The 13017-nt window shown below is 33.9% G+C and overlaps 2 protein-coding genes across 2 annotated transcripts; both read left to right on the top strand.

Moving 5' to 3' along the window:
* The first annotated feature begins 5194 nt into the window (after positions 1 to 5194).
* LOC105222569 (fatty acid hydroxylase domain-containing protein 2) lies at positions 5195 to 6611 on the top strand. The gene is made up of 3 exons (XM_011199940.2): positions 5195 to 5354; positions 5506 to 5681; positions 5807 to 6611. The coding sequence occupies exons 1-3, from the start codon at positions 5282 to 5284 to the stop codon at positions 6383 to 6385; spliced, it is 828 nt and encodes a 275-aa protein (XP_011198242.1). The 5' UTR covers positions 5195 to 5281; the 3' UTR covers positions 6386 to 6611.
* A 3736-nt stretch (positions 6612 to 10347) lies between these two features.
* On the top strand, positions 10348 to 12443 carry LOC105222568 (dual specificity protein kinase shkD). Its single transcript, XM_049454540.1, has one exon. It carries the CDS (start codon positions 10513 to 10515, stop codon positions 11428 to 11430), a length of 918 nt encoding a protein of 305 aa, XP_049310497.1. The 5' UTR covers positions 10348 to 10512; the 3' UTR covers positions 11431 to 12443.
* The last annotated feature ends 574 nt before the right edge of the window (positions 12444 to 13017 follow it).

The raw sequence follows: 13017 nt of genomic DNA, 5'->3' as shown, positions 1-13017 counted from the left end.
AAAATGAGAAATTGACTTTTTTTCTTACACACTTTGCGGAGAGCATGATAAATAGGTTCATGGTTCATCTGAAGTCAAATAAAATATCAGTTTTGTTTAGTTTATATCATAACACCGTCCTTGAACGAAGGATTTGACTAAATAAACATTTTTACGCAAGTGATGATGATTTTACTGAAAAGATCGATGTTTGTGGGTCTAAAAATTCAGAAAAAACTCTTGTTTCAAACAAAAATCCTTCGTTCAAATATGACATATTGTAGTTTTCAAGTAGCCAGTAAAAAATTAGATCGATATGTCACATGGTTCTTGAGAAACCTTGCACGCCGCAACGGTACTTTTTAAAAACCATCATTTTGAGATAATCGCGAACGAGCGGTCGGCACGTACTCGGGGTCACATGGGAGAAACGCGCTGTAACTTTAGTTCCAGTGCTCAGATCTCTTTGAAATTTGAAAGAAATCATCTTAAAAGGATATACTTAAAAAAAAAAAAACAATAAAAAATGTCGATTTTTCCAACCCACACAAATGTATATGTATAACCCCTTAAAACATCGGGAATCGAAATCATGTCAGGAGAAAATGTTACCATGTAGTTTTCGAAAGAACGAAATTATCTGATGAAATTAAGAGAATTATAACTTGTTGTTATCTCCATAACCTTAGGAGATGTAATATTGACAATAAGCCCTGGTTAGCAATATTTAACCTCAAAATTTATGCTTTATGAAAAATAACGGGTGAGCCGAGTAGAGGTACTTTTTTCAATAACCTTTCTTTGACGAATCACGCGTGAGTGGTGTCAAGCTGTCATCTTATTTTGTTCAGTATTGTTTGGCATTTCATCATGGAATGACCTCCGCCTGAATAACGTTTACAAATCGTTCAACTTTGTTTCGCGCGCTTCGTTATGGTTAACAAAATCGGCCTACTGAGCGTACTATTCGCAACACCATCACCCGTCTTGAGACCCAGCATCTATTATTGGATAATGTTCGACCGAACACATCACATCCAGCACGCAATGAAGAAAATATAACAGCCGTAACTTAGAGTGTACTCGAAGACCGTGGAGGGGCAACTCGGCGCCGTTTGCAACAACTCGGACTGACTTATGGAACGACGTAGCACATATTACGTCGAAATCTTAAATTGAAAGCATACAAAATACATTTTATGCTAGAACTGAAGCCGATCGACCTACCCAAGCGACATCGCTTCGCTCTATGAGCTCTTGAAAAGTTCCAAGAAGATTTGAGATGTTGGAGACAAATTTTGTTCAGCGATGAGGCCCATTTCTAGCTCAATGGGTATGCAAACACGTAAAATTGCCGCATTTGGGACGAAGAGCGACTTGAAGAGATTCACGAGCGGCCATTTCATCCACAAAAAACAAAGGTTTGGTGTGTGTGGGCCGGTGAAATCATGAGTCCATATTTCTATATATTTTCAAAAAACTCGTGATCTTGGCTACGTTTGGTTTCAACAAAACGACGCTACTTCCAACAAAGAACATTTCGTTAAGCAGATAATTTCTCGTTTTGGGTCGCTCGATTAGCCACCAAGATCGTTTGAATTTTTCCTGCGGGGAAATGTAAAGCCTAGAGTCTATGCGGACAATCCCGCTTTTATTCAGGCCTAGGAGAAAAACATCACACGTATCATTCGCCAGTTACCAGTCGAAATGCTCGAATGAGTCATTGAAAATTGGATTCAACGGATAGACCATCTGAGACGTAGCCGCTGCCAACATTTGAAAGAGATAATCTTCAAAAAATAAACGCCAAAGAATGTTCCTTCAAATGATAAAATGTTTATTATTAAATTTGAAGGTCACCCACCCCCCTAAAACGATTATGTTGAAGTCTAATAAAAATGCAGTAACTGACTTAAGGAATATGCTAGGAACTTAAAAATTTTAAGCTAAGTTGATACGGAAGGGCCGTTTGGAATTGTATATATGTATTGGAAAATGGACGAATTAGGTAAAATGTCATATCTCAACAACTACGCGACCAATATCAACCAATTTCTGTAGAACGCTATATTTTCTTATTATTTACTAAAAAAAAAATGCAAATAAAACGTATTTAACAAAATACAAAAAATATTATAGTGTGAAAATGTGTGATATTAGACCAAAACCACGCCAACTTTTCATATAACAAAATTTTAAAAATCAATAACCAATGAAGAACTAACACTCTCTAAGTGTGCAAAGGTAATAATTTACAGCACAGTGTAATCTAGAATAATTTGTATGCGGTCCAAGAAAATGTTTTTATTTGAGTCTGGCATACAAATTACTTCTGCGAGAGCCATGTACGCCAGTCCAGATGTTTTCTGCAATCAAAAAAGCGCGTGTTTACCAAATATAGGGTATGTAGGAATAATTATGAATACATTGTATATAGTATATAAACATATGTACATATGTTTGGACTTATGTTGAATAAAATTAATTAGAATATTATATTTAATTAAAAAATTAACTTTCAAGATAAATATATTATAAAATAAATAAATAAATAAATTTTGTGATTACTTTAATTTATAATTTTAAAAATAAGTTAAAAACGATTGCTTTTTGGTTTCAAATTTGAAGAAGATTAAATACGAATATTTTAGTTCCAAAATACTAGTTAGTCTAATCGGATAGTACTACATAGTATGTTACCTTGGAATATATTGCATTTATGAAATTTTATTATAAATGACGAAATAGAAAGGAGCTTTATCTTTTATTAATACTCCTAAATCCTGCTTAGTTTATCGACTTGCAATATGGAATGCGATACGTGTAAAACGCACACACATACACCTGTACACACCAATGTAGTATGTCTATGTATTGAATGTATGTACTTGCTGACAACACCCATCATTGTTACTATGTGCGCAACTAAATATAACGCTCGGTCACGCCCTGCCACCAATCCTTTCATAAAACTGTAATTTCGAGTACGCTAAATAAAATAAATTTGATTAATAAACTGGCGCAAGACGAATTGTGTTATACGCTACATATTCCTACGCATAAACCATCTGATCAAATTACCGAACTAGTTATTTTAAACTGCGATAGCAAACCGAATCGATAAACAATTTTGATCTAGATGGGCAATAGACTTTGATGTTCGTTTGAAATTTTATCTCCATATGTCATTTTGTTTGTTTTTATTTTCAATGGAGTCATCAATCACCCTATTCGAGTTGTCATTCCAACTTCGTTAATCTAGATAACGTCGAAATAGTTAAGGCATCAGGGAAATTTGATTGGATTAAAATAAATATATTTACTTGCGGCTGGGAGATTCCTAGCTACAATCAGTAATGTGATGGACAACGCTCTAAGGGTCATACACCGATGGGCGATATAAGACGAGCCTGGTACCCTTAACAAGGAGGTAAAAAATCCCGCCATGAAACCTCACGAGACTCAATAGAGTTGAATTGACAATTAAACAGCATACCAAGTACGTAGTAGTAATTTTGGACAGCAAGCTGATGTGGGAACTTAATGTGGAGGAGAAGGTGAAAAAATCCAGAGATGCGCTATACACATGTAAGAAAATGCTATGTCTACTTGGGGCATATCACCTGGCCTCATGCATTGGTGTTACAAAGCGTTAGTCAAGGCAATATTATTTTATGGTGCTCTGGTGTGGTAAACCGTTATGGACAAAATTTCATAATGGAAACCGATGGAACGGGTACTGCGACTCGCTATTCTCTATATAACGGGAGCGCTAAACGGCGGCAATAAACCCACCACCAATCGACATTCTAGTAGAAAGCTCTGCGGTGAGTTCTCTACAAAGTCCTTCGCGCATAGCTCAATAAGCGGGGAGCTGGTGGAAAAATTAGATCACATACCCATACAGGTCACACTAAAGAAAAATTGATAGCTCAGAAGCCTATGACACACCAGCGGAACTTACAATATCTACACAGATAGATCCAAAATGAGCAATGGAGTGGAAGCCAGAATCTAGCTGGACCGAAAATCACTAAGAACGATATACAACGAAATTTACGAAACGGCTAACAGGTGGATCAGGGCGAGATGGAATGCCTTATGTACATGCAAGTATCTAGGTGAGAGAAGTACCAAACGTAGACAGCAAGTCGCTCTTGAAGTTCGTAAATAAACGTTGGTGTCTTATGAGACGAATTCTTCATCTCAAATTAAACTGCCGGCCAGTATAACCTAACCTAACCTAAAATAAATATACAATAGAGGGTCTAGCCTCTACGAAAACGTCTGATAAATGACTAATTATTTTTATACCCTGAACAGGGTATATTAAGTTTATCACGAAGTTTGTAACACCCAGAAGGAAGCGTCGGAGACCCTATAAGGTATATATATATATATATAAATGATCAGTATCTTGAGCTGAGTCGATTTAGCTATGTCCGTCGGTCTGTCCGTCCATCCATCTGTACGTTCGTCTGTCTGTATATATACGAACTAGTCCGTCAGTTTTTAAGATACCGTTTTGAAATTTTCCAAACGTTATTTTCCCTTCACGAAGCTGCTCATTTGTCGGAACCGTCGATATCGGATGATATTGCTGCTATACAAACCAAACGATGGGAATCAAGGGCTTGTAGGGAAAACTTTCGCATTTGACGTGATATCTTCACGAAATTTGAGATGGATTACTGCTTAAGGTAATAATATAATCTCAGAAAAAATTGTTCAGATCGAATAACTATAGCATATAGCTTCCATATAAACTGAACACATACATAGTTATTAAAAAAAATGCACCTGTGAAGGGTATATTAGCTTTGATGCAACCGAAGTTAACGTGTTTTCTTGTTTAAATTCAATATGAGATGAGGAGTTTTTGGAGCTTCGAATTTTTCTCAGAACATAATATATTCAATGTAATTTTCAAAAAACACTTATTGTAGGGTACACACAAACAATTCATTAGATAACTAAAAAAGCCGGCGAATTTACATACATATTTATAAAATTTCAAAACAAAGCGCAATATACATACACACATTAACATATTTTGCATGGACGCACATGTCAACAATGCGAAAACAGCAAAATATCTACAAACAACTAGAGAGAGTGGATAGCGAACACTAGAAATTCCATATATTATCGCCTTGCAATAATCTCGGCTGGATCTCTGTATTAATTTGTTATCAACTCAATTGTGACGTTTTCGAGAGAATGGTACGGTATAAATTTTGGAAGAGAATTGCTACATATAATTTCGCACGTAGACCGGAATAGTTTCAGAATTCAAAGCAACATGGCGAGCAGCGCACAGAACGCGACGGTGTCTTTCTGTCAGGAGAAGTGGAATCATTTTTTGGATGTAGTTGGTGTGTATTAGTATACAGAAAAAAATAAAAGAATAAAATAAAAACAATTAAATTAATGAAGATGTTTATAGAATTAATTGAATGTGCTTTTGCTCATATTTTATTGTTTGCATCCAAATTTATAGTTATGTCTAACTTTAAAAAATTTTAGGCGACGATCCAGAACGACTATGGGTTTATGGCACAGTACTTTTGATATTTATTATTTATTGGCTTTATGCTGCCGTTTTAACTTTGGTGGACTTTACTAAAAAACCACATTTCGTACGTAAATACAAGTTGCAGCCCGGTAAAAATGATCCCGTGGACACAAAACGTTTGCTACCGGTAAGTGCACAATTTATGTGCTTAAGAATTTATGTAACGGCATATATGTCAATATACACTTGTGTGTACTACGCATACCCCATTTTATATCCACATTAATAATTAACTTTCATACGACCTCGTAGGCTCTGCGCGTAGTGCTCTTCAATCAAACATTTGTGGCTATACCGCTGGCCTATGGACTCTATCATTTTGTTTATAAATATCAAAATACGCTGAATATCCGCGAATTGCCATCGATACAACAAATTGTTTTCGATTTGGCTTTATGTTGTGTGCTGGAAGAGATAATTTTCTATTATGGCCATCGCCTGCTACACTATGGCGCTCTGTATCGGCACATACATAAGAAGCATCACGAGTGGACTTCGCCCATTGCTGTTGTCGCCCACTACTGTCATCCAATCGAACACATACTTGCGAATACCTTCCCCATTGCTTTGTCTTTGGGTGTGGTTCGTGCGCATCTTGTAACTGGTTGGATATTCTTTGCTATCGCAACTTACAATATATTAAGTGATCATGCTGGCTATGCGTTCCCTTGGTCACTAATTTCTGTGCCATTCCACGATTATCATCATGCTACATTCAATTATAATTTCGGTGTTTACGGTTGGTTAGACAGATTGCATGGTACCTATGGCGCGTATGATAAGTCTGGACAAATTGAAGCGAGCCACAGACCACAACAGAAACAAGAATGAGGAGTTAAATTATATTTTCGTAAATATGTTTCATATTACTACCTCGTTAAGCAAGCTTTTTCTACTTTTGTATATACTTGTAGTTATGCACAATTTTAAGTATTTTAAAGTAATATTCATATAATTGCATTTTTATATTAGCCAGTAAGCAGTCAAAAGCATTTAATATAAATATCATTTTGAACTTCAAAGTAAAAATAAATATTTATCACAAAAATAAATTAAACGTTTTTTTTTTATTTAAAGAAAACTTATTAAACATTTTTTATTATTTATAGAAATTACTAGCAAAGTTCTAGTTCTTGTCTTGAGTTCAAGATTGCGAATCAAATCAAAAGTTTCCATAAAAAAAAATGAAAATAAACTATTAATATAATTTAATTATATTAATTTATTTATTTAAATAAATTTTTATTTTTTTTTCAAATAAGTTTTTATCTTTTAAAAATTAGATTTTAATTTTTAATTACATTTTGTAATATTATGGATCAAAAATTTTATGGCGAAAAATAATAATTGTAAAACAATTTCTATTTTTTCATTCTTAATTATATGCTTGGGAGATAGAAACCTATTTTATCCTATTATATTCTACCTTACATTTAAAGTTGGATAAATCTGAATACAATATGCTAAATTTTACTAAAATCGGTTACATAGTTTAAGAGTTTACCCCGGACAATTTTTTTATTTGTATATGTATATAGACATACTAGGATATCCGGCTACGTGCTGCTTTGGTATACTTTCCAAAGGATTGTACTTGAGGTTTAACTTTGATTATGTTCATACAAATAAATTTGATTGGAAAAAATAACGAATTTAAGGCTGCTTTCTCAATGTCTGGTTACCAGCCTTTCTATCCAGATAATAGATTGTATTATACCTAATAAACATCAGCAACCAATGACCGACCAGGATGCACGGTTAATGGAGATGTTCGCTTAATAGAGCGTCCATATAATAGAGCATTCACTCTTGTTTTTTATTTATGAATGTTTTTTTACCATTCTATCTTCTAAGTTGGTGCGAACTGGGCACAATGTGCTAAATTTTTCTAAAATCGGTTCAGTAGTTTAGGAATCCATCGCGGACAAAGAACGTGACACGTACTTTTTAAAGATGTATATAAAATAAAAGAAATATGTATGTATCTATGAGACAAACTACCAACAACAAAATATTAATATGTATAAGAATATAAAAAAAGGTTAGGAAGCACTTAGTTTGAGCAAAATCGAGATTAGATACTTTCTTAATTAAATAAAAAATGTCTATTTAAAAAAAGCCTAGTCATTTTTTGGTGCAAAATTACCATCTGATCAAATATCAATTGAAACGATAACCAATTATGTCTATTAGTGTGCGCTTGGCAGCTGTTATTAACGTCGAAAATAGTTTATCTTGCGATTTTACCACAGAAAAAAATATAAAAACGATCCAATGGAATCAAGGCTACGGAATCGTTGAATTTGTTGCAGAAGTGTGAAGAGTAGTATATGTCGTCGATGACGATGACGTAATGACGATAACATCGAAAAAGTTAAAGAAAAAGTGTTTAAATTTGTTGTCTTGGCATTAAAGAGACAGCAGATTATCTCAACATCTCTTATGGGTTAACTGACGATCAATGTTTTGGGTATGTAGCTTATCATTTCTAGAGAGGTCTGAAAAGAGATTGTTCACAACGCAGCTGAGGACCCGAAACAAAAAAACACGTAAAAAATATCGGAGGTGCATCTACTATCACTTGGAAGAACGTGTCTTCGACCTGCTGACAGAGTTAAGTATCTAAGGCTCATCCTATACAGGAAGCGCTCGTAGAAACCCAAAATCGAGTATATGCTGTACTGCTGCAGCGGAGTCATAGGAACAAGGTGGGTACTTTTACTAGAGGTAGTTTGTTGGTTCTATGAAACCATACTAATGCCTATAATGTTCTACGGTATTTCTGTTGGGTGGAAGGCTCTGAAAAAAACTTTTTTTTTACTGGCATAGGCACCGCTTACGCGATTATAGCCGAGTTACTGTTCATTGGAGCCGTTTTTTACTTGGAAGAAATTTTTCTCCTTCTCACTTTCGCTCGCCTTCAAACCAATGTTCTTTGGCTACCTAGAGAATACTTGGTCTAGGACAGGAGCTACTTGAGCCATATGTAAAAAAATTGTTTCTGGCCACTTCCAAGTAAATAACAATCATAGAACTTTCGTCACTTGCGTGAACTTTTACACATTACTCCATCCTCCTGGAAAAACTACACTCATGAAAAAATTAGCGAGTGTTCAACGCCCTGCTCTCATCATTATACGTAGTGCTATAGAACCAATCCATTGGTACTAAAAGTCTAAGTGAATATATCACCAGTGAACATAACCAAAAGTGTATGGCTGCGAAAGCTGTCTCAGACTCAGAGAATCAGGGTACTTATATTACTGCGAGCCTGGGCACTTTGAAATCTGCGCACACTTTGATATTATTCCAAAATACTTCAATTATTTGTCGCTGAACCTAACACTGGCAGCGATATTAGCCTTGAGTTCGCTGACTGTGCACTCAAAACTAATAAAAAGATGTGTAGACTCCTTACCTCTACCATCGAGTTATTTCATGATTAGACTGATTTGAGTGCGGAAACTGTTGGTTGGTTGGCCAACTACCAGCAACTATGCAGTCGCAAGGTTCTTCTGGCTCAGAGTAAATTCCATGAGATCAAGGGAACTCTTCGCTCTTAGTAAAGTCCACCTTTCAGTCCGAACGAGGTTTGTGGTATAAGATGGAACTTTAGACATCTAGGAGAAACAGCAGAAATAGAAATAAAAGACCTTAGCGTATTTGTGATAGGTTCAGAGCGATTTTACCGATAGCTGATATTCAACTACAGGAGTTTTTTTCGTTTAACGTCACCAAAGGCTGTACATAACAGTCTAATATCGGTATTCTGCGTGAGACGATTGTCTCATGTCTCTAATAGTGACTATAGTAATTTAGAGATTCTGTTAGTCAGGAGTCTGAGACAATCGTCATAAATGTGATCCTACCGACATAAATGTGATCCCCTCCGCAATGCTGAAGGATCAGCCATTTTAACCTAACCTAAGTAAACTTACAAGAGGTTTTTAACGTAATTCTTGTCTTGCTCATTTGAAAATGTTTATTGAGATATTGAGATAGCTCTAATTTTACTTGAGATAATTACTCATCTAACTAAGGAGCTTCTGGTGTTAAAAAGATCTTTTCAGAGAAAATAATTGGTACACTAAAATAAGCTAAAAATGTGTAATACATACATAAGTAGTTATAGTAAGTATTTTTCATATCAAACAAAATCCTATAATTTGTTTCGTTTTCGTTTGAAATTTTTTCCGTGAGCCTAAATATATGCTATAAAATTTATATGAATACAATATTAAAACATATAGATGCATAAATTATTGTATATTTGTGCACGCGTAATCCTTTTCTTCACGACTTTTGTAAGAATACTAATCGCAAATTCAAAGAGTAAGAATTATGGAATAGACGCCGTTTCCACGACTGTCGGGTCAGCGTAACCAGAACAGAGCTGAATTTTATTCCGGCCTAGAACTGCTACTCTGGACCATTCTTCCAAATAACTGCAGATATATACATATGCATTTGCAGCTACACCAACAACAGGAATAAAAATGGAACAGGTTAAATAAAAAAAAAGGACTTAAGCATAAACAAAAAAAAAAAAGGTATAGATAATCACTTTCATATAGTGCTTCATAAACATGATTTTTATAAACTTAAAGGGTGCCTTAATATACATATAAATATACATTTTTTTGTGGTGTTAAATACTTTCAAAACAATTTAATAATTTTATTTACAGTAAATTTTTTCTACCTAATAATTTAAATATGATCACCCTAATAGTTAGTATTTCAATAATCTCAAAATTCTTTTGTTGCATATCAAAGCAACCCTGTGTATACTTATACATGAAACAGCTGATCGGAAAATCTGTGTTAAGTTTGATAAATATTTATGCATCCAAACATTGAAATTAAATAAACTTTGAATTTATAGTTTCAAGCAGACTTACTAAAATTTTGAAAATATTTAATGTTTGCCAAATACAAAATAAAGTGAAGCACGGCAGAATGGAAAAAGGAACGATCTTGTTATTAATTGGTTGTGTGCAGATTTTGCATTGTCTGATTTTGGTAAATAGTGAAAATGGCATAGCAACGTCATCAGAGCAAAATGCATTGACAAATAATACGGCAAAAAATAACGCAGAGTCTTTGCCACAATTATTAAATACAACGGGAAGCAATGCCAAGACTCGCAATGTAAAACCAACTGGAACGGAAAACAACACGAAAAGTGCAAATGTACCGATAGATCGAAATAACAATAAGACGGAGGCGTTAGGAAAAAACGATGTGGCTACTATAAATTCGGAAAACAAAGAAGTAAACCCTCAAAATTCTACCACTAACCTTGGTGTAATAACAGTGAATGCAACAGAAATCCTAAAGGACAAGTTAAAAACAACAATTTTAAAACCGGGAGTCCAGAACGAAAATAACACGCAATCATCAAATAAAACAACGGAAATAAAATATATTACGAAACCAACACCAACTACCGCATCAACCAAAGGAAAAACCGTATCCAGTAATTCAACTGCTACTACAACCACCAAAGCCACCACAACCACCACCACTACGACCACACCCAAGCCAAAGAAACCAAGCATCACTTTTGGACTTGGTGATTTCCCAATTTTGCCAGGAGAGTCGAACGTTATAAATGCGATGGTAGCATCTAGCTCAAAACTGCCAGTGGCTAATGACCCCGTGGTGCCACCGAATGTGCAACCGTCACAAGAGTTAAACAATGGATTCAACTATTACAGCAGCCGAGATTATATAGTACCCATAATGACAGTTCTCTTCACAATACCCTTGGCAATTGGAGTTGTTATTACCACTTATCGCCGTTTCCGCGATTGCTGGTCTACGCGACATTATCGCCGAATGGATTTCTTGGTTGATGGCATGTACAATGATTGACAAATGGATACTAAAGATATATCCGATATCACCATCGGAAAATATGAAGCAGAGACGGATAATGATAATGCTGTAGATATTGCACAGCAAATATTACCACAAAGCACAATAAAAATATCTTAATACATAGTAGTTGTGACATAAGAGAGTGAGATTCGATAAGTAATAGTTAAAAACAAACCTCTATTAGTTTTTTTACAAACATTTTTAAAATCGGCATTTGTTTCAAAATTGCGAAAACTTCGTAATTTGAAAACCAAACCAATTATGTTTCGGCTTATGAATATTTACGGGCATTCATGAAATGAAAATCTTCTGTTAAAAAAGTATCTCTTTGTACTTTGTACGAAAACGTTTAAACTACTGTTGTCTTGAAAAATGTTTATTTTATAAAAAACAATCGTGCAATTGTACGTTAAAATTAATTCAAACGATATCTACAATTGTATCATTTTGAGATAAGCATTTTTATTTATCATATTGCAAATTAGCGTGCGTTGATTAAAGAAAAATTCGTTTTTTAAGTAATCAAAATTTGAGCCAAATTCTTTAAATAGAAAACAAGTATAGTATATGTATATGGTGCAATTATAGAGCTCAAAAATTACCAAATCTTATATTAATAAATGTATTACACTCAAACATAGCATTTATAGAAAGTAAAAGCACATACTTTTAAAAAAATTTTTGAGAAATGCTAAAAATATAAAATTAGATCACTAGGTTTGAGTTACCCATTCTTTAATTGGCTTCCATATTGATTATTAAAAGAAATATATAAAATATATTTTTCTTTTCAGTGACAATAATTTAAAACCAAATTAAAAACAATAAAGATTGAAGTCATTAATATTGAAATTAGTATTGCTAATACATGTAAGCAATTATAAAAAAATGTAGATTTGAAAGTGCCTTATAAATGCTAAGGCATTTATTTCATATAGGGTACGTCTGATATTTGTGTATAGTTATTAAGAAAACATAAAAAATGAAATTTAAAAATAAAAATTAATGGTAAAAATAAAAGAAAAATCATGCATTTGTGTATTAATAATAATCATATGTATGTATATACATAAATACTTTGTAATAATACTGGCTGAATAAAATTATTTTAAAAAAATTTCGTTGCGTTTTGAATGGTTAAAAGCGGTTAATCTCAATTTCTGAGGAAAAAAGTAAAATGACAATTTAAATATAACAACAGATTTACAACTCTTCTGTTGACACGCTTTTGACATAACCTCAAAATTTATGTGAAAAATTTAAATCACCCAGCTTTTGTTTTTTTATTATTGTTCTTTTACAGAAACCATGCCCTTGTTTTAAAAACTTTTATTTAATGAAATAACCTCACGAAATATAGCATAGATAACCAACGGTACAATATCTAAAGAAATTATTCAGATCGGACTAAGACGGCATATAGCTGCCATACAAACTGATCGGTCAAAAGCAAGTTCTTTTATATTTGTGAAGGGGTTTTTCCTGTTTTGGTTTAAACTATTTATTTTTTCTCTTTGCTTTGGCCTAAGGGGTATTCTTGTCTAGAAAAAGGATTTTTCAAAACTCAAATTATACTCGGAT

This window comes from Bactrocera dorsalis, chromosome 4, assembly GCF_023373825.1.
Source record: "Bactrocera dorsalis isolate Fly_Bdor chromosome 4, ASM2337382v1, whole genome shotgun sequence".
Taxonomy (NCBI): Eukaryota; Metazoa; Arthropoda; class Insecta; order Diptera; family Tephritidae; genus Bactrocera; species Bactrocera dorsalis.
This window is presented reverse-complemented; position numbering and strand designations above follow the sequence as displayed.

Bases quoted from the DNA above. Each gene is read 5' to 3' on its own strand.
- LOC105222569 (XM_011199940.2), top strand. From the start codon at position 5,282: ATGGCGAGCAGCGCACAGAACGCGACGGTGTCTTTCTGTCAGGAGAAG. The intron at 5,355-5,505 runs GTGTGTATTAGT...AAAAAATTTTAG, and splicing joins TCATTTTTTGGATGTAGTTG to GCGACGATCCAGAACGACTA. The intron at 5,682-5,806 runs GTAAGTGCACAA...ACGACCTCGTAG, and splicing joins ACACAAAACGTTTGCTACCG to GCTCTGCGCGTAGTGCTCTT.
- LOC105222568 (XM_049454540.1), top strand. From the start codon at position 10,513: ATGGAAAAAGGAACGATCTTGTTATTAATTGGTTGTGTGCAGATTTTG.